The 23,498-nt window shown below is 35.4% G+C and overlaps 4 protein-coding genes across 9 annotated transcripts; 3 read left to right on the top strand and 1 right to left on the bottom strand.

Annotated features, from left to right (window-relative positions):
* The first annotated feature begins 1,312 nt into the window (after positions 1-1,312).
* Cirl (Calcium-independent receptor for alpha-latrotoxin) lies at positions 1,313-17,582 on the top strand. Of its 6 annotated transcripts, none has more exons than XM_014229768.3 (16): positions 1,313-1,352; positions 2,360-2,602; positions 2,956-3,145; positions 3,221-3,768; positions 3,839-4,207; positions 4,284-4,597; positions 4,666-4,993; positions 5,856-6,083; positions 6,145-6,364; positions 6,449-6,689; positions 9,175-9,340; positions 9,940-10,169; positions 10,252-10,349; positions 11,284-11,470; positions 11,544-13,342; positions 13,602-17,582. In XM_014229768.3, exons 3-16 carry the CDS (start codon positions 3,111-3,113, stop codon positions 14,059-14,061), a joined length of 5,223 nt encoding a protein of 1,740 aa, XP_014085243.2. In that variant the 5' UTR covers positions 1,313-1,352; positions 2,360-2,602; positions 2,956-3,110; the 3' UTR covers positions 14,062-17,582. The 6 variants fall into 6 exon arrangements, with proteins under 6 accessions (XP_014085243.2, XP_036230889.2, XP_069964383.1 ...); XM_036374996.2 differs by having other exon boundaries at positions 2,360-2,528; XM_070108282.1 differs by having other exon boundaries at positions 2,360-2,493.
* A 286-nt stretch (positions 17,583-17,868) lies between these two features.
* On the top strand, positions 17,869-18,690 carry Vps25 (vacuolar protein sorting 25). The gene is made up of 2 exons (XM_014229719.3): positions 17,869-18,029; positions 18,096-18,690. The coding sequence occupies exons 1-2, from the start codon at positions 17,977-17,979 to the stop codon at positions 18,568-18,570; spliced, it is 528 nt and encodes a 175-aa protein (XP_014085194.2). The 5' UTR covers positions 17,869-17,976; the 3' UTR covers positions 18,571-18,690.
* Positions 18,691-18,773: 83 nt separating this feature from the next.
* On the top strand, positions 18,774-21,423 carry Gle1 (nucleoporin GLE1). The gene is made up of 4 exons (XM_070108283.1): positions 18,774-18,997; positions 19,072-19,320; positions 19,374-20,456; positions 20,520-21,423. The coding sequence occupies exons 1-4, from the start codon at positions 18,986-18,988 to the stop codon at positions 21,204-21,206; spliced, it is 2,031 nt and encodes a 676-aa protein (XP_069964384.1). The 5' UTR covers positions 18,774-18,985; the 3' UTR covers positions 21,207-21,423.
* Positions 21,404-23,023, bottom strand: LOC106614203 (zinc finger CCCH domain-containing protein 15 homolog). The gene is made up of 4 exons (XM_014229811.3): positions 22,882-23,023; positions 22,460-22,762; positions 22,266-22,403; positions 21,404-22,200 (listed from the first exon to the last, which is right to left on the bottom strand). Exons 1-4 carry the CDS (start codon positions 22,948-22,950, stop codon positions 21,487-21,489), a joined length of 1,224 nt encoding a protein of 407 aa, XP_014085286.1. The 5' UTR covers positions 22,951-23,023; the 3' UTR covers positions 21,404-21,486.
* Positions 23,024-23,498: the final 475 nt, after the last annotated feature.

Here is a 23,498-nt window from a genome sequence, read left to right on the forward strand (position 1 = left end):
AATTGATGATGGGATTTACGGTATTTTTGTATGAAAGGCTTTCCAAAATGCAAATATTTGAATATTTTGTCCTTGGGTAAGTAAATTGGTGCCACCGAAGCTGTAATACCCTTCGCATATAAAAAAGTTTCCATACAAGAATTTGATATTGATTGGTTTGTATGGCAGCAACATACATATATGCTATAGTGTTCCGATCTGTAATAATTTGTTCGGAGATTGTACCGTTGACTTCAACAATAATCTACGCCAAGTTTTGTCAAGAAATCTTGTTAAATAAAATATGTTCCTTACAAGAACGCAATTTCATCGGTTTGTACGGCAGCTATATGCTATAATAGTCCGATATCGGCGGTTCCCACAAATGAGCAGTTTCTTTGTGAGAAAAAACGTGTGCAATAATTCAGAGCGATATCTCAAAAACTGAAGGTGTTACAAACACCGTGACAAACTTAATACCATGTACCCTCTTCTTGGTATAAAAACTAAGTTTGTACTTTAATATTTATGTATGGTACATACTTAAGAATGTACATACATACATACATACATGTGTATGTACATAGTGGGAAAATAATGAACTTTCATAAACACAGGAAATAAAATAGCCGATCACATTTCAGCCTTGAGACTTCTACATATGGTTGTATGTATGTACGTTTCTTAGCCGTCAGCTAACAAAACTTATGCTTGGACTGAAAAAAGTACCATCTGTTGTCGCCATGTGATAGAGAGAATACTTTTCAAATTCTTAACAATTATAAATTATGCTGAAGCGGCAGCACTTAATTCGAAATAAATATAAATTTTTGGTGTAAGGAGTCTTGGTTGGTAATAAATAGTTATCGGTTTGATATCGATAGCAGAAGCAAGTTGTTTATAGAACTTTACTTAAGCCCGTGTCTACTGTATGAAGTTTAAAAACCGGATGAGTGTACATCATTTCGAACCGCGTCCGTCGTGGTTATTTTTTGACACCATTGGTTGAGAAGGGTACATTATGTTAATTCATTTTCTTGTAAAATTTGGCTTGTTTATCTATAAAGAATGAGCTACAAAACACAACCTTCTACAGAAATACATTTCAAAACATAAAACATTTGAAATCAACTAAAAAAATAAAAATTTGAACTTAACGAATTTTTTAATTGAAATATCATGATATACGTTCTCTGCATATATGCACAATTATACATACAAGTTGTTTGGAGACTTGAAATTGTCTCCGGAAGCCCTCAATTTGTCTTTTCTGAAATCCACTGGTTTTCTGATTCCATTTTGTTCGCCCAATTAACATTTTCGCTTTGCATTCGACATTTATTTAGTGTAGAGAATTTTTACAAGTCACAAAGGTGTGTAGCTCCATTATATTTTTGTGTTATTTGCCATCTTATTGATATTTAAATATTAAAAAGTGCATAAATATACTAAAAAGCAATCGTAGATGATGATTGTATAAAAGGTTTTTCGAAAAGTGTGAATTTCAAAGGATTTGCCTTTGTTTAACTTTGAGCCATCAATTGACTGGGGAAAGTTTTTAACAGTGGACAAGTGAAAAATGTCGGGCGCCGCTGTTAAAATGCTGTATATACAAGTTGCGCTGTAAATTCAAGCGCAATTTTAACAGCATTATGTTGACAACCGCTGTAAATAACATTTATAATGTTAAGTGTTGCAACAGCAGATGGTTGTGTTTGCCTTTGTAAGTGAAATAATTATTAGGAAAATTATTAAAAAGAGGATAAAAAGGAGCAAAGTTTCTTTATAATAAAACGTAAATCAAAGTTTTCAGGCGAATTTTTCTCTGTACATACATTAATAAAAGTCAACATTGCAATTGACTGCACTTATCGAAAGTGTATTATAAAGAATACAGTCCGTGGAATATTACGAATTAGAACACTGCATTGCATTGAGAGTGTATTGTTAAGCGTTGCACATTTCGTGTTGTGTCAATGCCGATGCATACAACTGCTTGCAGTTCGGGTTATTTTCATGCTTGCAGCAAAAGTGTTCGTTGCTGTATTTCCATCTCTTTGCTCGTAATTGGAATGTGCTGTGAATGACGATTTTCCATTTCACTGTTTGCTTTAATGCTGAAGTATGTACTTACAAAGTGCACACCACTGAAAACCAGTAATACCTTCTGGTATTTACTTATCCTCACACACCAGATTAAGGCATATGGTATTTTAATACATTCTATTTGTGTCATAACTATTTGCTTTAAAGTCGCCATTTCATTAGTGTACGATTGAGTTCGGAAACATGTAGAAATAAAGTTGGTGTACATGTATACATAAATTTGTTCAACCGTTGTCAGCTTTGTAACTAACTTATGTGTCTTAATTTTTTACAGTTTATCTGCAAATATCTCTACTTCAAATATGACTTCATTTCACGAACGAAAGAAACGGGCGAAAAGAAAGCAGTATTTGGTGACTCATCAACAGTGTGATGTATCTTGAGCTGGTTCACACAATGGCCGAAGGTGTACGCTGAGTTTTAACATTTTACAGATGGCATTGGTATTTATGAACATAAGCAACAAAGCTAAGAAATCATGTGGCAGACATGCCTGGAAGCATTCTAAGTATCTAACGTAGGCTAAAAACATGATTGTGCTCACTACTTATTGCTATTTGTATATATATACATATATGTATTTATATGTTCCATGTTTATAAAGTCATACATTTGCCATGCATAGCTTTGAATCTATTTTCAGATCGACAACATCCAACCAATCTAAACCAAACCAAATCAACTACAACAACGACATTTAACACAACTTTTTAATTACTATATTTATAATTAAAATTTCATATATTACATTATATAATTCATTACATTGTAAATTTCATATGTTAATGTACAAAAAAATTTCTTGCTCTGTTGCAAAACTTTAAATAAAATATTTTTTTTTACTAATTATATTCTTCCCTCTTCTAATAGCGCCCAAATACCAAACTGCATACGCCTGTGAAGGTAAGAAATTAACAATCGAATGCGATCCAGGCGACCTGATCAACCTGATACGCGCGAATTACGGACGCTTCTCGATAACGATATGCAATGACCATGGCAATGTCGAATGGAGTGTAAACTGCATGTTCCCAAAGAGCTTGACCGTTTTGAATTCAAAGTAAGTCACATTTAACATTTAAACAGATAAACTATAAAATGCCACCTTTTTCTACATCGCGTATTTTTGTTTTAGATGCGCACACAAACAAAGTTGCAGTGTGCTTGCAACGACGAGCATGTTTGGCGATCCCTGTCCTGGTACACACAAGTATCTAGAGGCACATTACCAATGCATATCAGCGGCACAAACATCAACCACCACCAATCGACCCAGTCCACCATGGGTGTTGGCGAATAATCCACCATTGCTTGCTAATGGTAGCACACTGATCAATCCAAGTGTGCCGTTGCAACCACAAGGACCAGGACGTTTACCACTGCCAGCCAATGGCGGCATACCATCGTCAGGTGGCTCATGGCATACACTGCCGCCAACACCAGGTCCTCCGCAACCCACACTACCAGGTGGCCGTCTGAAAGGTAACTATAATACAACGGTGATAAAGAATTCCAACCGGCACGATGGTTTACCGCCACCACCGCCGTTGCATCATCATCATCATACGGGCCATCATGCAACAGCGCCTGTGGAAGGCATCAACGTGATTGATAGTACTGTCGGCAATACGCGACCAACGGCGAAAAATGATTTATCAACACGCACGCCGGGCACAAATCAAAGTGAGTCAAGCTAATCTGTTTAATTCCCAAATCTAAAAGTTAAACACATTATTATTATTTTTATACATAGCCAAATCACATGTCGGTCCGTCCAACACAACCACCACACCCAATACGCGCATATTGAGTGGCGTCGGTGGCAGCGGCACAGATGACGGCACCATACTCACCGCTAAAACCGCACAAAATCGTGGTAATCAGCAGCAGAGTACCGCAACACAGCAGCATGCTGCTGGCAACAACAATAACAACGCAATAGGCGCTGACGCTAGCGGCGGAACTAATGGCATACGTACCATAAACAATATCAATAACCTCAACATGGGTTTGGGTGCGGTGGCCGAGGATGAATCGAATATGTTCTGCGGCCCAACGAATGCGCGTAATCTCTTCTGGAATATAACGCGAGTCGGCGATGTAAATGTGCAGCCGTGTCCAGGTAATATATTATTGTATATTCTTCAATAAGCTGCATATATCATATTTTTATATTTAAATATAAAATGTATGATTAGGTGGCGCAACTGGCATTGCCAAATGGCGTTGTGTGCTTATGAAGCGCGTCAACTACAAAGAAGAGGACGCTGGAGCAGCGGAAACCACCACAATGCGCGCAATACCACGCGCTAATTGCAGTAGCAGCAATGCAAACAGCAGCTGTGAAAATGCCGCTGATAGATTAAATCAACGCATCGGTAATTTTGAGCCCACTTGGCATCCCATGACGCCGGATCTTACGCAATGCCGCAGTCTGTGGTTAAACAGCTTGGAGGTGCGCGTAAATCAACGTGAATCATCTGTTATTTCTATAGCAAATGATCTTTCAGAGGTTTGTATATTACTTTGCACACGTTTTGTATTAATTATGAGTCTTGACACTTAATTACTTGACAATAGGTGACAAGTAGCAAAACTTTGTATGGCGGCGACATGCTCGTTACTACGAAAATCATACAAACCATGTCGGAGAAAATGTTTCACGACAAAGAGACGCTACCAGATCAACGTCAGCGTGAGGCTATTATATTAGAACTGCTACATGGTGTGGTAAAGACTGGTTCAAATTTGCTCGATGAATCACAATTGTCCTCATGGATGGATCTGAATCAGGAAGATCAAATGCGTGTTGCCACATCATTGCTTACTGGACTCGAGTATAATGCATTTCTTTTGGCCGACACCATCATACGCGAACGGAATATTGTGCAGAAGGTCAAGAATATACGTAAGTAATGGAGATGATTGAAAATAATTAATTATAATTAAATTATAAATACCAAAAAAAAAAAATTAATTTAATTTCAAAAAAAAAAACATTCAAATGTATTAAAAAAAAACAATTAATTATAAATTACCAAATAAAAATTTAAATTATATGTAATTTTCACAAAAAAATATTAAATTATTGTAATTAAAAAAACAAACAATATAAATTACAAAACAAAAATGTATATATAATTTAATAACGACAATTATTATAGTTCTAATCTAAACTAATAATTTACAAAAAAAAATATTAAATTCATAACAAAAATATAAAATTAAAGCTTTAAAAAAAGGTAAAATTTAGAAAAAAATTTAATTTTCAAAAAAAAAAATTTAATTATAATTTCCAAAAAAAAATATTTATAAAACTATAATTTACAAAAAAAAAGATATTAAAATATTATTTACAAAAAAATATTATGTTATAATTTATAAAAAAAACATTAAATTATAATAAAAAAATATATATAATCTAAAAACAAAAAATATTAAAATATAGCTTAAAAAAGTTATAATTTAGAAAAAAATATTAAATTATAATTTACAACAAATTATATTAAATTAAAATTTACAAAAAAATATTAAATTTTAATTAAAAAAAAAAAAATATTATTACATATATAATAAGATCTTACATTATAATTTAAACGAAATAATTGATTTTTTTTTTTTTTTTTTAACGAAATCATACAAATTATTCTTTAAAATTAAAAAAAAGCATTTAACGTCACTGTTGTAATAATTTATATTTTATTTTTATATAATTGTGCTCCACTGCTATACCTATTTGGTAATTAAAATTTTCTTTTACATCCACTCAGTGTTGTCTGTGCGTGTTTTGGAGACTAAGAACATACAAGGCAACGAAGTTTTCCCCGACCTCGAACAGTGGCAAATCAGTGACGATCGCATAGAGTTGCCGCGCACTGCGCTCGTAGAAAACAGCGAAGGCGGCCTCGTGCGCATAGTATTCGCCGCTTTCGATCGTTTGGAGTCCATCCTAAAACCGTCTTACGACCACTTTGACACAAAAAGTTCGCGTAGTTATGGTAACTTTTATTATACAAACATTAAACTGTAAGTTTAATATTGAAATACTTTTCAAAATAGTACGCAACACAGCCTTGCTGGCCAACGAGCGTAACGATTCGGGAGCAAGCGCCGATTTACAACAACAACGCATACGCATACTCAATAGCAAAGTGATATCAGCAAGTTTGGGTAAAGGACGACACATACAAATCTCACAGCCCATCAAATTAGTCTTGCGACACATCAAAACCGAAAATGTTACCAATCCGACTTGCGTCTTTTGGAACTACATAGATCAGTAAGTTGCACAACTTTTACTTTTTTACACAACTTAATTGTATTATATCTTTTTATTATTATTTTTTATTTTTACTTCTCACAGCGCATGGTCAGCGAACGGCTGCACTTTGGAGTCAACAAATCGCACGCACAGCATTTGCATGTGCAATCATCTCACCAACTTTGCCATACTCATGGATGTCATGGACGAGCATAATCATTCGCTGTTCGGCGTCTTCGATGGCAACATGCGCATACTCATCTATATAAGTGTTGCCATTTGTTTGGTATTCGTCGTCATCGCATTACTCACTTTGAAGATATTCAATGGTGTTTTTATAAAGGTAAGCGGGCGACGTAATCGACGTGGTGGTGGTGGTAGTCAAATCGGCGGCGGCGGCAGTCAGCGCCAACGCAGTGGCCGTCGTCAAAATAATATACGCGATCAGACGCATGAAACGCTTGCGATTACCACAACTACGAGTACGACGGCAGCGACTGCCTCGGGCGGACAACCGGCGCCCACAAATAATATACAAAATATACAACAACAATTGAATTTACAACACATTCCAAATATAATGGGTGCCGCGGCGATTAGTCATCTTGGTACGACGGCGCCCACAAATTTCATACAACACAATTCCATACGCAATTCCAATCGCAACAATTTGAATGCGAATAATTTCAACTTGCAACAGCAAGCGGCGGCAGCACAACAACAACAACAGCAGCAGCAACAGCAACAAGTTGTGGCAGCTGCTGCTGCAGCCGTTGTCGTCGCACAGCATAATCAACGTAATTTACAAATGAATAATTTGAATTTAAACTTGAATTTACAACCACCGCATCATCACAATCCGCACGGACATAACCTCAATCAGCCGGCAACATCAACGCATATGCACGTGAGTGCGGCGACGGCGCATACACCGCATCACGGCAGCATGGAGACCTCGATGAGTAATACGACGTCAGTGGCGGCTATGGCGGCGGCGGCCACAATTGCTGCGGCTCTACAACATGCCGGCAGCAATAATAATTTGAATGTCAATCGCAATAACAGCAATAACAATGTGGGCGCAAACAATCGCAACATGAGCGATGCGAATACGAATACAAATAATATTATAATGCAAGGCAATATGGAAGATTTACAGTATAAGTGGTGGTGGTGGTGAAATATTTAAAGCAATTAACATGCTTGGTTTACTGTATAATATTTAAAACTTGTTTAACTAATTTAGTTTATTTTAGTGTAAGTATATGTGTAGCTTAGTTAAGTTGCATGTGAAAAATATGAAAAAACAGTGTAGCCACTTAAGTAGAATTGCATAGCATGTTTGAAAAAAAATTTATTTTAATTTTAAATAATTTTTTTTTAATTTTAAATAATTTTTATTTAATTTTAAACTTATTTTCATTGTTATCTGTACTGATTACCGTAGTAGTAAATGTGATATACTATTAAGTATAATTTTTTTTTTTGCAGTGACTAAGTAAATATTGTATTTTAGTGCCTTATAACATATGTGTATTTATAATTAAATTTCAAAATATTAATTTCTTAATATTACTCGCTATTTAGTTTGTATGTTTTATGTAGCATTTTTGTTTCGTTTTAGTAAATTTAGCTTTTAGCCTCCATAATAATTTTTTATGTTAATTTTTATACTATTTATATAAGTTAGCTTAAAATATATTTAAATCTGACATTTATTTAAATTCTTATCACATCACATTTCTTGCATAATTTAAATAATAAATGTCATATTGTCTATTTGAAAACAAAAAAAAAAATATTTTTGTTCATTTGTCATTGTGTTCATTAATTTAATAATATTTGTTGTAATTATTGTGTAGTTTTTGTTCTATAATATTCGTCTCATTTGCTGTGTGTCTACAACCTATCCTATAATATCCAAAAATACCAAAAAACCACCACCACTTTACTATAAAAATAATTAATACAGTTAAAGAACTTAAAAAAAAGAAATACTTAAATTTAAGCACGATATTTAAAATTTCAAAAAAAAAATGTATATGTATTCTAAAATCTTAAATTGAAATTTTAAGTTTCAAGTTTTATGTCAGCAAAAACAAATAATTTTGTATATAACTTTTTTCAAACGATTTTAAACTTACCAGTTTATCAGTTGATATTTAAAATTATTAAATTTTGTAACGATTTTTTGTTAAATTTAACTGTAAAATTTAACAAAAAAAAGTATGTGTGAATCTGAACAAACAAATTTCAATTTTAATTTAAAAAACGCACATACAAATATTTCACAATATTAATAGTTTACAAAAAAATAATTTTCCGGCTAAAAACAATTTTTTTTGTAACTTCGAAAATTTTTTCGATTTTAGTTTTTTGTAACTTCGAAAAAAATTTTGAAATTTCTTATTTCTTTTGTAACTTCGAGAAAAAATTCGATTTCTTTTATAACCTCTAAATAACTTTCGATTTTTTTTCAATTTCGAAAAAAAAATTCGATTTTTTTTGTAATATCGAAAAAAAATATTCGAACAACTATTTTTTGCTTTGTAATTTCGAAAAAAAAAATCGATTTTTTGTTTGTAATTTCAAAAAGTATTTGCTTTAATGCTTGAATAACTGTATTAATACTCTACAAATTACTTGCATTATAAATTTCCATTTTATCTACGAAGAAAAACTTAGCGCAACTGCTGTTAATTGCAAACCACCACCTACAACAATAGCAAACTATCGTTTATTTTCTTTTGAATGCCATAAATTGCTTTTCAACTTTTTTGACAAATTTTTTCCAAATTTTCGCTATTTTCTTTTCATTTTTTTTACAGTCTGCGCGCACTTCCATCTATCGCAGCATATATATATGTCTACTTTTCATTGAAATTCTTTTCCTAATTGGCATTGAGCAGAATGAGACGAGTATCCTTTGTGGTTTCACTACTGTTTTTCTACATTGTTCGATATTATCGGCGATAGCGTGGTTCTGTTTCGAAGGTGAGTTAAGGTTTATTAATTGTTTTTCGGGTTTTCTAGTTTTAACCCATCAGTGAACAATTGAAGGTCAAGTCATTTTGTCAATTAAAAATTATGAAAACCCGTTATTTAAATTTGTTTTTAGACGCAGAAGCTCTCTTAATTGATATTTTGAAGAGCATTTACTAAAAAGTACCGTTAAGTTTGTCGAAAATGTTTTTTTTTTTTGTATTTGAACATTTTTTACTCTGTTTTATATAAATTAGGAATGCAAATTATATTTAATTTGAACTACCGTTATTCTGTTTTCAATTTAAATTAGAACGATAGTTCCGAATATTTGGTTCAAGAAAAATATAAACTCGGAAGCTTAATTTTTATTTTGTAATTATAACCTATTTTAAATTCTAAATTTTTTAAAATAATTTTTGTTTTTAAATTTAAAGTTTTTTATATTTTTAATTTTTTTTTTTAATATAAAGTTTTTTTAAAACTTTAATTTTTATTTTTTATTTAATTTTTTTTTATATTATAATTTTTTTTTTATTTTAATTTTTTTTTATAATTCTGAATTTTCAAAATTTCTCTACTTTTTTCTATTCATCGAAATTTCTTCTCAGCATTCCAATCATACTCCACACTAACCACCGATGACATGTTACTCGAAGTTGATCAGACTTCCAAAGTGAATTGTTACTATTTACTCTCCTACGGTTTATCCCTTACAATTGTGGCCATTTCCTTGGTCATTAATCCAAATACATATACACAAAATGATTTTTGTGTGCTTATGGAGGCGAATACGTTGTTCTATTCGAGTTTTGTGGCACCTGTGTTGCTATTTTTTCTGGTAAGTTCGCTTATATTTTTATGTAGCACAACTTCTGATACATGAACTATGGTATTCAATATGGTTTTGTGTGATATTTTAGGGCGCTTTGGGCTACACCTTCTTGTCATGGGTCATCATGTGTCGCAAGAGTCACACAACGTTGAAAAATAAAGAACATACGCGACTCGCCAATGTGCGGTAAGTAAAATCGTAAAGTAAATGCAAGTAAAACGATTAAGTAAAACTTGAAAAATTATTACAAACATTTTGTAAAAAACAGTTTCTAAAAAAAAGCATTTAAAGTTTCGAGTTTCGACCCAGACGGTTTGAAAGTTCTGTCACTAAAAGAACAAATATATCTCTGGCAATATTTATAATTTTGTCAAATTCTCTTAAGGACATATGTATTCTTCATAGGTTAAGCTTTGATTCCATGAAACATTACTTTATCAAATTTCTGCACTGGGACACCTTCTTAAGGTATATATTATATAGTTTTATACCCTGAATACCCTTTTTAATCCCTGAACTGTGCATATTAAGCTTTGTAACACCCAGAAAGAAACGTTGGAACCCTATAAAGTATATACATATATAAATGATCAGCGTGGCGAGCTGAGTCGATTAAACCATAGCATATAGCTGATAGGTCAGTCTGCCTATCAAATTCAAGTACTTGAGTGGAAACTTCTTTATTTGGAAAGATATCTCCAGGAAATTTGGCACGGGTTATTGTTCAAATCAATGCTACAATCTTTGCACAAATTGTTCAGATCTGCCCACTATATACTTGTATATATGGGAGATATATCCATACAAACTGCTCTATCAAATCCAAGTCTTTATATGGAAAACTTTCTTATTTGACGAGATATTATCTCGTAATTTGGCAAAAGTTATGGTCCAAGATAAAGAAACAATCTTTAATAAAATAATAATCGAACAAATTATTTCGAACGACTACTATTACATGTTTGAGTAGCTGCCATACAAATTGATAGCTGAAAATCAAGAAAAAAATTATACTCTTTAACTTTTAAGAAAGGCACCTGTGAAGAGTATTATAGTTTCGGTGCAGCCGAAGTTCATGTTTCTTCTTGTTTGTAATTCATTTTTAATATTTCTTTCACAGCTTCGACATACGTTGCTCCTTCATTTTTCTACTACTGCTAAGCGCTGTATGGATATCCGCCTATTATTATCTACGCCTGGCCAAAGTGGAGGACGACTTGGCCGTTGTATGCGGTTATCTTTTCATTAGTTTCAACACGCTAATGGGATTGTATATTTTCGTGTTTCATTGCATACAAAATGAGAAGGTAAGCGGCGCTGTGATGGCAAATTGTTTATTCAAACGTCATCATTTCATAAAATTTTTATGATTCTCTGCAGATTCGTCGCGAATATCGCAAATATGTGCGGCAAAATTCTTGGTTGCCAAAGTGTTTGCGCTGCTCGAAGGCCTCGATCTCCTCGGGCATCGTCGGCAATAACGGTATTGGCAGTGGCAGCGGCAGTGGCGGTGTTATCGGTTCAGGCAATGGTGGCGGTGGTGGTACACTTTCCGGCACACATCGTGGCAATTCGAACACGGCGCAATTGAAAAAGTCCAAACTACCAATAGGCAGCGATGGTTTGGTGTCAGAGGACACAGGCGGTATTATATCGGCTGCTGAGGATGCCATTATTGCATCATCAGATTGTGAATTGAATGATGCGCGCAATCTGTCGTTAACCAGCGATGCCGATATGGATGCGGTGAAGGGCGCCGGCGGCAATATGACATTGCAGCACGGTAAGGGTGGCCACTCCATTATTGATGCCATGCAAGGACATATTGTGCTGGAGCGCGGTGGCGCAAATGCCGGTCATTCAGTTGGCGGCAGTGGTGGGCTGCGCACGCCCAGCGCTGGTCACACCTCGCCCACCTCATCCGCTGGCTCGACGCATCTGATTTTCGGTGGTCAAAAGCAGCAAATGATTGGCTCGGGCATCGCAACGGGCGGTGCACCACAAGAGGCGTACTATCATCAGCCGGATTACTATGGCTGGAAACAGCAAATGGGTAAACCGAGTGGCGGCAACAACAATGCTTTGAGCCTGGCACATCCGCGCGATTATGCAGGTAACGCGGCTGCGCCACAACAGGCGCACGAGTTCTTCTACTGGACGCAAAAACATCAGCCGCACGGCAAGAAGAAGCGTGGCAGTGGTATTGGCGGTGAATCGCCGAGCGGTTCATTGCATAGTCGCACGACAGCGGCGTCGCAGCAAATACTTTTCTATCCGTCGTATAAGAAGACCACACTGAAGCAACAACAGCAGCAGCAACAGTATCCGCACTACGATGAGGCGGTCGGTGCTGCTGCCTACTATCAGCAACAACAGCAGCAGCAGCAGCAACAACAACATCGGCGCCATGCATCAGCGGCTATGATGCTGGCCGCGCATCATCAGCAGCAACAACAACAACAATTGTCCTCGGATGAGGAACAATTGGAGCCAGCAGCCGCTGCGCATGCGCATTTGTTGCATTTGGGACGACGCGCCGGCTCACAATTGCCACCACCGCCAGCGCCCGCATCGCACGCCTACCATTATCCGCATCATCACTCGCCAGAGTTTATGGGCGTTGCGCACACGCCCACACAGCGTTACTATAGAAATAAGCATTCCAACTGTGATCTGAGCCATGAGGAGTACGACCCGAGCGGACGCGCGGGCAGCGAACAGTACTACAATCAAAATTCAATGGGCGGTGATGGGCCGGTTTATGAGGAGATTCTCAGCAATCGCAATTCCGATGTACAACATTACGAAATGGATTTGAATATGTATGGTCGTGATAATGACGACGTAGACGAAGATGATGATGACGACGATGTAAACGATTGCGATGATGAGGTGGTGAACAATAGTCGTGGTGGTGGTGCTGGCGGTGGTAGCAGTAGCGCTATGCGTCGGCAACAGTTGCGGCAACGGCATCACTATGAGGCAGCGCGAAATGGCGTCGTTGGCGCAGGCGTAGGCATCAGTGGCAGTCGATATGGTCACGCGGAGAGCGGCGCGTCCAGTGAGGAGGACGACGACGACGATGATGGGAGCGCGCAGCGACGCGGCTTGCCACAGGGTGACGAGCGCATGCGGCGACTGATTGCGTTGCAAGATGAAGAGTTTCAGCGGCGGTTTCAGTAAGTCTTGAAATTTTTCGAGTAATTATTTAGTACTGTTGACTGTAACGCTATTTTTCTGTCTCTGTTTCTCCCTCTCTCTATCCTTTTATCTTTCCCACTCCTCCTAATTTTTTCTCCTGTCCTTCTCTCTCTCATTTTTCTCTCATTTGCTCTTTCTTTCGCTCTACTCTTTCTCTACCTCTTCTATTTATTTTATCTTCTATTTCGCTCTCGATCTATCTCATTCTCTCTCGATCTTTTTCTCGCTCTTCAACAGAAAGCAACGCAAGAAAGCCGAGGCCTCATTAAATGACAAAACGGCAGCAGCGGCATACTTTGATCACCACAATGCGGCAGCGTCAAGCGGTGCGGCGGTTTTTGGCATTAGCGGCGGTGGCAGTGGCGGCGCGAGCTCCATACGCGCCATAAAAAAGATCTCACCGAATAATCGAATAGGTGTGCATGAGTTATTCACGACGACTCATAATAGCAGCGGTGCTGCGAACGTCGGTGGTAGTGGCAGTGGCCTAGGTCCGCCCTTACCGCCGGCCAATCAGCAGCAAGCGCAACAACAACAATACCCGCTGTCGAAGAGGCAACAATTGTCGCCAACAACACTAACAGCAGCAACAACACCGTCATCGTCGCACACACAACCAATCATCGGCCGGAACATTTCTGCAATGCTGGATGAGAACAATACGGTACGTTGTTACCTCGAACCGTTACCCAAATGAAGGGTACGCGCATCTGATCCAACCCACACATAGGTGAGGTAGTGTAATTATATATGTATGTATAAGCTTAACTGCAGAGCGTGTGGCAATTTTAAAGACAAGCTAAAAGAGCATAGGGCATTAGTGTTTAGCTTTTGGGTTTTCGGCTAAAATCGGCTGAAATCGTAGCTCGATTTAAAGGCATTTACTAATCGTGTATGTTTGTGTGTATGTCGTACGTGTTAAGCGTCAGTTGAAGAAAGCAAACTAAATAATAATTTATAAAATGTTAAAAGTAAATTAAAACAAAAACAAAAAGAAAGGTATATTATAAATGTATGTATGTATATGAAAATGAAAAAAACTATAAAACTCCTAATGCACACCATACGATTCCCAGCACAGCTGCGCGAAAGCACACACACACACTCAAGAAAACAAAGCTAACTTGCTACTAAACAGCCATTGTGTTTTGCAGTTGTAAAAAGTATGAAATTTTTTGTTGTTACCTTTAAAGCTTTAAGCAACTATTAAGTAGCATTTATTTTTATTATTATTTTTTTTGTAAGGCAGAGAGAGAGAAGTATACGTCGTTTAGCGCAGGTGAAATTTTATAATAATTTTTGGGCTTTAAAATTTGTATACAGAGGATTTTTTTTTAAATTTTATTTTCTAAACTAAATTTATGTTTCGAATATACATATATTGCTTTTCTCCCATTATTCTTAGTAAAATAGTATTTTTCTTTTAATTTAATTAAAACATAATAATGTAAACAGCAATTAGAACCGGCTAAAATGTAACATCTTACAATATATTTTTGCGTTCAAAAATGTATTTCGTTTACTTTAAAATCCGCTTTAAAAGTGCTAACCTGTAATTTTATATCAACACACACTAATTTTTTTAAATTTTTTTTCGCAAATTTAAAAAAAAAAATTTTTTTAACTATTTTTTTTCACAAATATTTTTCAAAATTTTTCAAATTTTTTTTCAGATTGAATATTGATTGATATTGATTTCTTTCGACGACTTGAATATATTTTTTTTTTCTTCATTTTTATTCATATATTCATATTAAAGAAACCGTAGAAGAAGTAGATAAAATTTTCCGGTAATCACCCTGTAATTTTATTTCAACAAATAACGCTTTTTGTGTACAAATCTTCGGCTTTTCTTTTCTATCGTCGACATGAAGCATAAAATATTTTAATTTCAAAAACTCTCATTATTTTCGAAGATTATATCAAATTGTTTATATAATTTTCGTAAAACTTCCTCCGTCTCTTTATTAACTTCATTTCTTTAATATTGTAAAAATAATTTAAATGCAATCAACATAGTTTTTAAGTGCAACTAAGAACAAAACGCTTCAATTGTAATTATAAATAAGCTCATAAGTATGTTAATTAATTGAAATTGTCAAATTTTTGCAAATTTGGCATAGTAACTAAAAACTAAACAGACGTTTTCAAAACCAAATAAGATTACTTCAACACTTCACAATCAATAAATTTTCAGTCTACCAAAATTTCCAAACCTGTTAAAATCTACTTACATAATTGCTAAACAAACAAAAAACAAAAACAAAAGCAAAGCAAAAGACCTTTCAACTTCAACAAAATACATAAGTAAATAACTAAAAACGCTATCGAATACCTCCACTCGAATCCTGTCGAACTAAAGTTGTTGTACATTAGTGTAGCTACTGACCTATGAGTATGAGAAGGAAATAAATGTTCAAATAAGTATTGTATGTGTAGTTGTGCGGCCACAACAACAAACGCATGCTCTCTAACCAATGTTGTTGTTAATTGTAATTTCACGGCGAGGCGCATTAGTTGCAGGAAAAAATTGCATGCATAAAAACAAGAAACAGCAAATTGTGGTCCAACAATAATAATAACAACAGCAACATAATTTACAAAATCGCACCAACTAAATCTTTCAAAAACAAACAAAAAAATATATATAAAAAAATAGGCAAACTAAAAAATTGTAGTGTTTTAAAGTGTATAAAAGATATAAATCAGCATATAGCGAAAATAAATGAAAACTTTTATGAAAAGTGTTGAGTATTAAGTAATGGTTAAAAGCAAAAACGAAAGTAACGGTTTATATGCAAACCAAAATAATTCGCGATAATGAAACAATCTGCATGTAGGACATTCGTATACATTTTCTATGTGTTGTTGTAATTTACAAAACGCTGCGCACCAAAAAAAAAAATTAAACAAAAGCAAAAAGTAAACTAATAAATTAAATTGCAACACTTTGATTACGAACAAATGCAAGTAATTTGTATTTAGTAATGGCGAAAGAGTAGCATTAACGTTTGAAAAATGAAAAAAAAATAAGCGCGTAAGCATTTAGGCGTAGTTACGTGTGATTTTGGCGAAAAAAATAAAAAACACAAAGAATTGTATTAAAATTATAGTATATATGTAGCATATATAAAAATACTAGCGCACACAAAATTGTGTAATTTATATACATGCATATATACATATGTATATAGATGCAATAAAATTGAGTATGCATACATTTATAAATATTGTACTAAAAAGTAATAGTAATGACGCAGATATAGGCATTTATTACATTGTAAGTTTAAAAGAAAACGCAATGCAATTTTTTTTTTGTGTTTTGGTTTTTTCTGAAAAAGCTGTTACATAAGCAGCAAAAATGCGATACGATAATTTTGTAATTATAAATATGATATTATGGCTGAGTTTATTTTTTTTTATCTTGTATTGCAAATTCACTGTATGTATGTATATTAATAGCAGAGTATTGGTTTTGTTAATTTTTGCATAATATTATATTTTTTTAAATTATGTTTTATATGTATGTATACACGCTGCCATAGCTCTATGTAATTTGTATATTTGAAATATATTGTATGTAAAATTGAAGATTAAATAATGTTTAACTGAGAAATATATACACTAAAATAATAGTAAATAATAATAATAAATTTAGTATTGTGTTGTTGCCACAAACGTCGTATAGAAAGTGCAGAGCAAATGCTGAAATAGGAAAGGAATCGTGAAAAAACTTTAAATGTATATGTAAAATAGCAGTAAGTTTCGCGCGTATATTTATAAATATTAAATGAATAAATAAATCTATATATACACATATATACGTATATATATATATATATATGAATGAAAATAAAAATCCAAGCAAAAACAAAAGAAAAGGAGTATGTATCAATCATGTTTATGTCGCCGGAAATGTGTGTATTTAAAAAATCACTAATATTTGCATCCAGATGAAATTAGTAGGCGTGGCGTCGTATAAAGGTTAAAATCTGGTCGGTCCCATTTTGTATATTATAAAAAGTCTATAAGAAAATATATTGAGGAAACAGAAATTATTTATCGAAGAAATTCGCAACAAAAACACAATACAAAGATGAAAATTACATGAAAAAAATTATATAGCAAGAAATGTTAATGCATTTTTTTCTAAAAAAAAAAATATGAAAAGTAAAAATGTGTATATTTAAATATACTAAAATCATTTTAATGTAATAAGTGTTATGTGTTTTATTTACCAATAATGCGTCAGTATATAGCGACGTAAATAGTTTGTTATTGGCGTAAGCGCTATCGATAACTATTGTGGAATTACGTTGGTATTGACGTTAAAACGTAGCGTATATAGCAACACTTATATCAATTAAATTATATTTATTTTTCTACGTTGTTAAAATAAACAATGCACTAATTAACCAGGTGTGTTGTTTATCGATATGCGATAACGCTTTATTAGTACGTTGTGAATAAATAACGCGATATTATAACATTTGTATTACTAACACCCTGTGTGTGTTTTTAATGTCACATCTCATATGTTAGTCACTTTGCTAAAAACTAAAAGCAAAAGTTAATTTTCTACACACAATTGTTGTAAACATTACTTATTTGCATGATGACGGAATTTGAATGGCCATGGGAATACACATTTCCACCATTTTTCACGTAAGTTTAAAAACAACTATAGAAAAAGCGCTTATTATATATTGTACAAACGTTGTTTCCTTACAGCTTACAACCCCATGAAGAAACACGTAATCAGCAAATTAAAGTGTGGTCCGATCTTTTCTTGCGCTACCTCAAACATTTAAACAAATTCCAAGTGAACATTAATGAAAATACATTTCCACTTTTCCACAATGACGGGATTAAACGACGTTTAACACCTGAAACTATAACAGTGATATTGGAGCAATTGCAACGTACTGGACATGCAGCGCCATTGGATAAACGACGTATAGAATGGCAAGTCTATAGTTATACACTGGAAGAGTATGCAAATATGGTGTACGATTGGATACAACAGACGGGACAATTGAATATGATTTGTACATTGTATGAGATTGCGTCTGGTGAGAACTCAGAGGGAACAGAATTTCATGGTGTCGATGAGGCCGTGCTACTAAATGCGTTTCGCACACTGGAAAATAAAGGAAAGTGTGAGGTGGTGCAGTTAGACGATAGTTTTGGCATCAAATTTTTTTAATATTAGATTTTAATATTGGTAGAAAATATACATAAATATGTGTATAATGTAAGTATTACTCATGGCTGTTAATTGAGGTACAGACATACAAATTAGAAAATATACGTAAAATATGTAAAATATTTAAATTTTGACTGCTAATTCCAACCTGCATTTATGTTTAAAAAATACTTATTTAAGTTTTGTAAGAATATTTTTTCTGTTTTGGTTTTTTCGTAAATCAGCTGTTCGATTGGAAATTAAAAGTGGTTATTTACCAGACATTTACCACCCTATGTTCCGAAATACTATTCAGCTGCATTTTTCATCAACATTTGTGCGCCAAAACAGCTGCACAGTTTTGTTTACCGATTGTTGAATTTTTATTATATGTAATTAGAAATCTCAAGAAAAAAGTTGGACACAAACGTTCATAATGGGCGAAGCAGTAAGTGATATATATGTCAAAAATCATTATTCATGAAAAAAAAACAAAATTATATCGTTGCCTTTAAATGTCAGGGCGTCGAGATGGAGATTATGGAAATAGACGATATTATGAAGCCACATGAAATAACTTTCCAGCATGCAATTGAAATTTCATCCTTAGTTACGGAGCGTACAATTGGGCCAGACTTACCCGATGCACAAGAAGAAAAAGCGAAAATTGCATCCAGCACACCTAAGAAAACAACGCCACAAAAACAAAAAACGCCACAAAGAAACGAAAGTTCGTCTAAGCTAATAATACCCGTGTTAAAACCATCCACGGTAAGTAGCAAGTTTTAAAATACCAAATCGCGCTAATTTTATTTAAATTGAAGTCATTAGACTATGAACTTGTCAGCGCTACAATGTTCCTGCGCGACGCAGAGGAGAAACGCAAAAAGCAAGTGCGTCAGCAAATGCACGAAATGCAGGAAAGACAATTGGCAGTATTACGCGACAATGCATTGCGTCAGCGTGAGCAGCACAGCAAGCTGGTGCAAGAGTTAATCGCGGAGAGACTACGTACTGACGCACAGATCATACAAAAGGCTGAAAAGCAGACAGCGCTCGAAGTACAGGAAAACGAACGCGAAATGGATGCTATGCGCCTAAATGCCAAACGTCAACTACAACTGTTTTCATTTCAATGTGTTGCAAAGTATCACAGCGTATTTCGCAGCAAATATGAAGCAGTTGCCAAGGCGCTCATATCCATCGATAAGCAATCGTTGCTGCCGTGTAATGATTACAACCGTCAGTTGAAAGAATTGGTCGAGCTATTTGATCAGCTCACAAGTAAAATAAAAACAGATGAATGTGGTGCGGCGGAGCTGAAACTTGCCGATAGCCTATGCAATAAGATGGATGATTTGCATAATACAATACATGACGATCTGGATAAATTGCTGAAGCAACAAGAGCAAGCGCAACTAGAAGAGCAACGCAAAGCGGCGGAGGAACAAGCGGTGGCTGCCGTATTGGCATTATCACAAACGGCTGAAGTACCAGCTGAAGCCGTAACACCACCACCAACGTCCAGTGCAGAACAAGCACAAGCGGCCTCTCAAGCACTAGACGCACAACAGAGCCAGAGTGTTGTGCCACAACAAATGTTGGAAACGCAACAAACCATGACGTCGCAACAAACAATGCAACCACAACAACCAACACAGTATGTAGCGCAGCAACAAACAGCGCAGTTGGAGCAAGTGAGCCAAACCGTAGTACCCACAAGCGCGCAGGAGCCAACAGCAGCATTGGCATTCTATCAGGGGATTCACAGTTTCTATCAAGAAAAGGTTGATAGCGTGAAACCACTACAGATTGATGAGAATATGAAAAAATATCGATTCGCTTGCCAGAAAGCAATTAATATACCGTTAAATGCCATCTCTGCAGTCAGCCCACAACATTTGCAGGTTAGTTTCATGCTAGTATTGCAATACCATTACCATTTGTAAAGTACTTTTGCGTCACAACAGGATAAATTCGAACGTATATTTAACTTTCTCAATGGACAACCGCTCAAAACTGCAGATGGACAAGTCAGCGCCAATGATCATCCCTTGGGACGCAACTATTGTCTACTACTAACAGCGAAACGGTTTGTTAATCAAGGTGAGACGGCAATTTCAAGCAATCCACAAGCCGCCTTCCCAGTTGCTTCAGTTGTGGTTTCACTATGGAAGCTTATACCAGATTTTGGCAAACTTTTCTTAGCATATATATATAAGGAGTCGCCGTTTTTGGTGCCCTTACGTGGCAAATCGGTGGAAGAGTATAACGATCTGAAACGTCAAGCGGGTATAACACGTTTATATGCCGCTGTCATGATAACAAATGGACGACGGGCTGAAGGCCCTGAACACCCGTACGGGCTGGAGCACGCTTGGCGTTGGCTGGTCGACTTTAGCAGTCTTGAACCGCTGCCCGACATTAGTGCTACATTAATTTTAGAAATGCTACAAACACTCGGGTTTTCAATGTGCCGCGCCTATGGCAGACAATTTACCAAGCTGCTTTTACACATACAACGCGATTATTTCGCAAAACTATCACAGGTGGATGAAGGTGGTCCGCGTACGCGCTTAGAAATGCTCTTTATGAATTATTTGAATCAGAAACAGATTCCTGAGCCACAAGGTATGCTACCACCCTCTTTCTGGTAATCGGCCGACGTATTTTTATTCTGTTTTATCCTGTACAATTATTGTCGTACCGCTGTTGTGCTTGTAACATTTTTTTTGTTTCAAAAGTTACACAAACAAATTTGAACTCAATGAAGATAACATTTGAGAGCATAATAGCGAATTAAAATAAATTGTCACATTCCTTGCTATAATAATTAGTTGAGTGTGCTCCAAAATTTTGCAAATTCCATGATAATCCTTTGTTTTAATATTGTTTTCACCATTATGTATAGATACAACAAAATGTCTATTACTGGTATTAGTCATCATCATCATCGTCACCATCTTCAATATCTAAATCTTCCAGTTCATCTACGAGACCCATAAACAGTTCTTTGTTTATGGGTGCCGCATCATTGGCAGGTGTGCTATTATCATCATTCGCTGCAGCTGCTGCTGTTTCCTCTTCAGCCGACTGCTTTGCCGCCGCCTCGGACTGTTCCTGCAACCGTGACTCTGACGCTACAGTACCCGAACCATCCGCTTCTTGTGCCGCCAGCGAAAGTGCCGTTAAATCCAATTCTTTGAATTCCACAGCGTCTTCATCGTCCGACCGTTCGTAATTATCAAATGCAGCATCACCATCCTCCATCGGGCCATCATCGACCAGATCCGGATTGAAACTGAACATTTCTCTGCCTGAAATACCGAATTGTTTGCCTTTGCTGAAGTCATTCTTCTTCTTCTCTTCCTCTGCCGCCATTTTATCTTTCTTTTCCTGAATTTTGCGTTTCTTCCAAGCCAAAAACGTTTCCAATGTTACGCGTGTTTGATTTGAACCCAATGCGGCACGCTCCCTTTCGATAAGGTCAACCAATGAAATTTCGCTGGGTTTGTCAACATTCTTTTTATCTTTTTTTAGCACATAACCTTGCGGCAATGCGTGACGATAAATACATTTTTCACCGTTGGGACATTCCCAGAACCAACCGTATTTCGATTTTTCCACTGCTTCCAAGAAATATTTGCAAATCTGGAAAAATATGCTTTAAATAAGAAAAAACAAAAATCTCAGAAAAATTATATCAAATTGCTTACAATATCAGTAGTTGGTCTTTTCTTTTCATTGGAGTGCTTCTTATCCACCACTTCTTTCAATTTGGCATCATCCCAATTCGCCATGTTGTCATCCGGATCATCATCACGCATATCAACGTACATTGAACGCTTTTCGGTCTATACAGAAAATAAATGTAAGCTTATACAATAGCTTGTATTTCAATAATGCTTACCTTCTGTTCGATGGACAAGTCGTGTGAGAATTTACATTTATCCCCTTTTGTGCAGCTACCTTGTTTGAAGAACGCACATACCACCGATTTTGGATCGGTACCCTTTTCAACCTTTTGTCCTTGCACCGGTCGGAATATCAAGGCCAATTCACGCTGCTCTAGCAGTTTTTTCTCCTTGTCCTCCTTGCGCTTATCTCCATCGGTACGTGGGTGTTGACCACCCGACTGCACTTGTTTCTGTACTTGCTGTATGAATTTTTGTTGTTTGGAACCCTTTTTGTTCTTCAAACCAAACGTCTTATCCTGTATTCAGTTGAATGTATTTGTTAGTTGGCGGTGGACACGAAGCGACATTAGCAATAAAAAGTTAGGTTAAGTCTTCTTTGACATACCTTTAGTATATAACTCAATATACTGCTTACCTCAATGATCTTTTCTTTCTTCTTCTGTTCAGTTTTTTTGCTTGCCGCTGGTGCTTTTTTTGGTGGCATTTTGGAAAGGATGCAGTTGCTTACAACTTAGCAATTTACTCCGCCTGTGTGGCTAAATCAAAACAGCTCTTTAAAGAAATATGAAAATTGCATTTGACTACTAATTGTCAAATGAGTGATATCAAATGTCAAAAGAGCAATTGAGAAATCACAACAATACAGTGTCCACAAACAGTATTGCCATTTTATTTTTTTAACTTGCTTTATATTTGCTTGTAGTTATAGTTATTTTGAGATATATTCCTTAATTTATATATAATTTAAATTGTAAAAATTAAAAATCATATTAAAACATTTTTTTATTATTAATTATAACATTACTTTAAGAACTTTAGTCTTTTACGCAATTAGTTTATGCTTCAGCTCTTAATAGCCACTGGAATTTATTTAAAAAAAGATGTGTGGCAGATATAGTAGGTTTCTCAATTCATCGTTAGCAGCCAAAGTATAAATATCAAAAAATCTTCGACAGACCCATTACCGCATTATATTTGCTACCTCATCGTATTCGGCTAAGCTCATGTGCGTGATTTATTAATGTCAGCTGC

The sequence above is a fragment of the Bactrocera oleae genome, chromosome 4, assembly GCF_042242935.1.
Source record: "Bactrocera oleae isolate idBacOlea1 chromosome 4, idBacOlea1, whole genome shotgun sequence".
NCBI classification, from domain to species: Eukaryota; Metazoa; Arthropoda; class Insecta; order Diptera; family Tephritidae; genus Bactrocera; species Bactrocera oleae.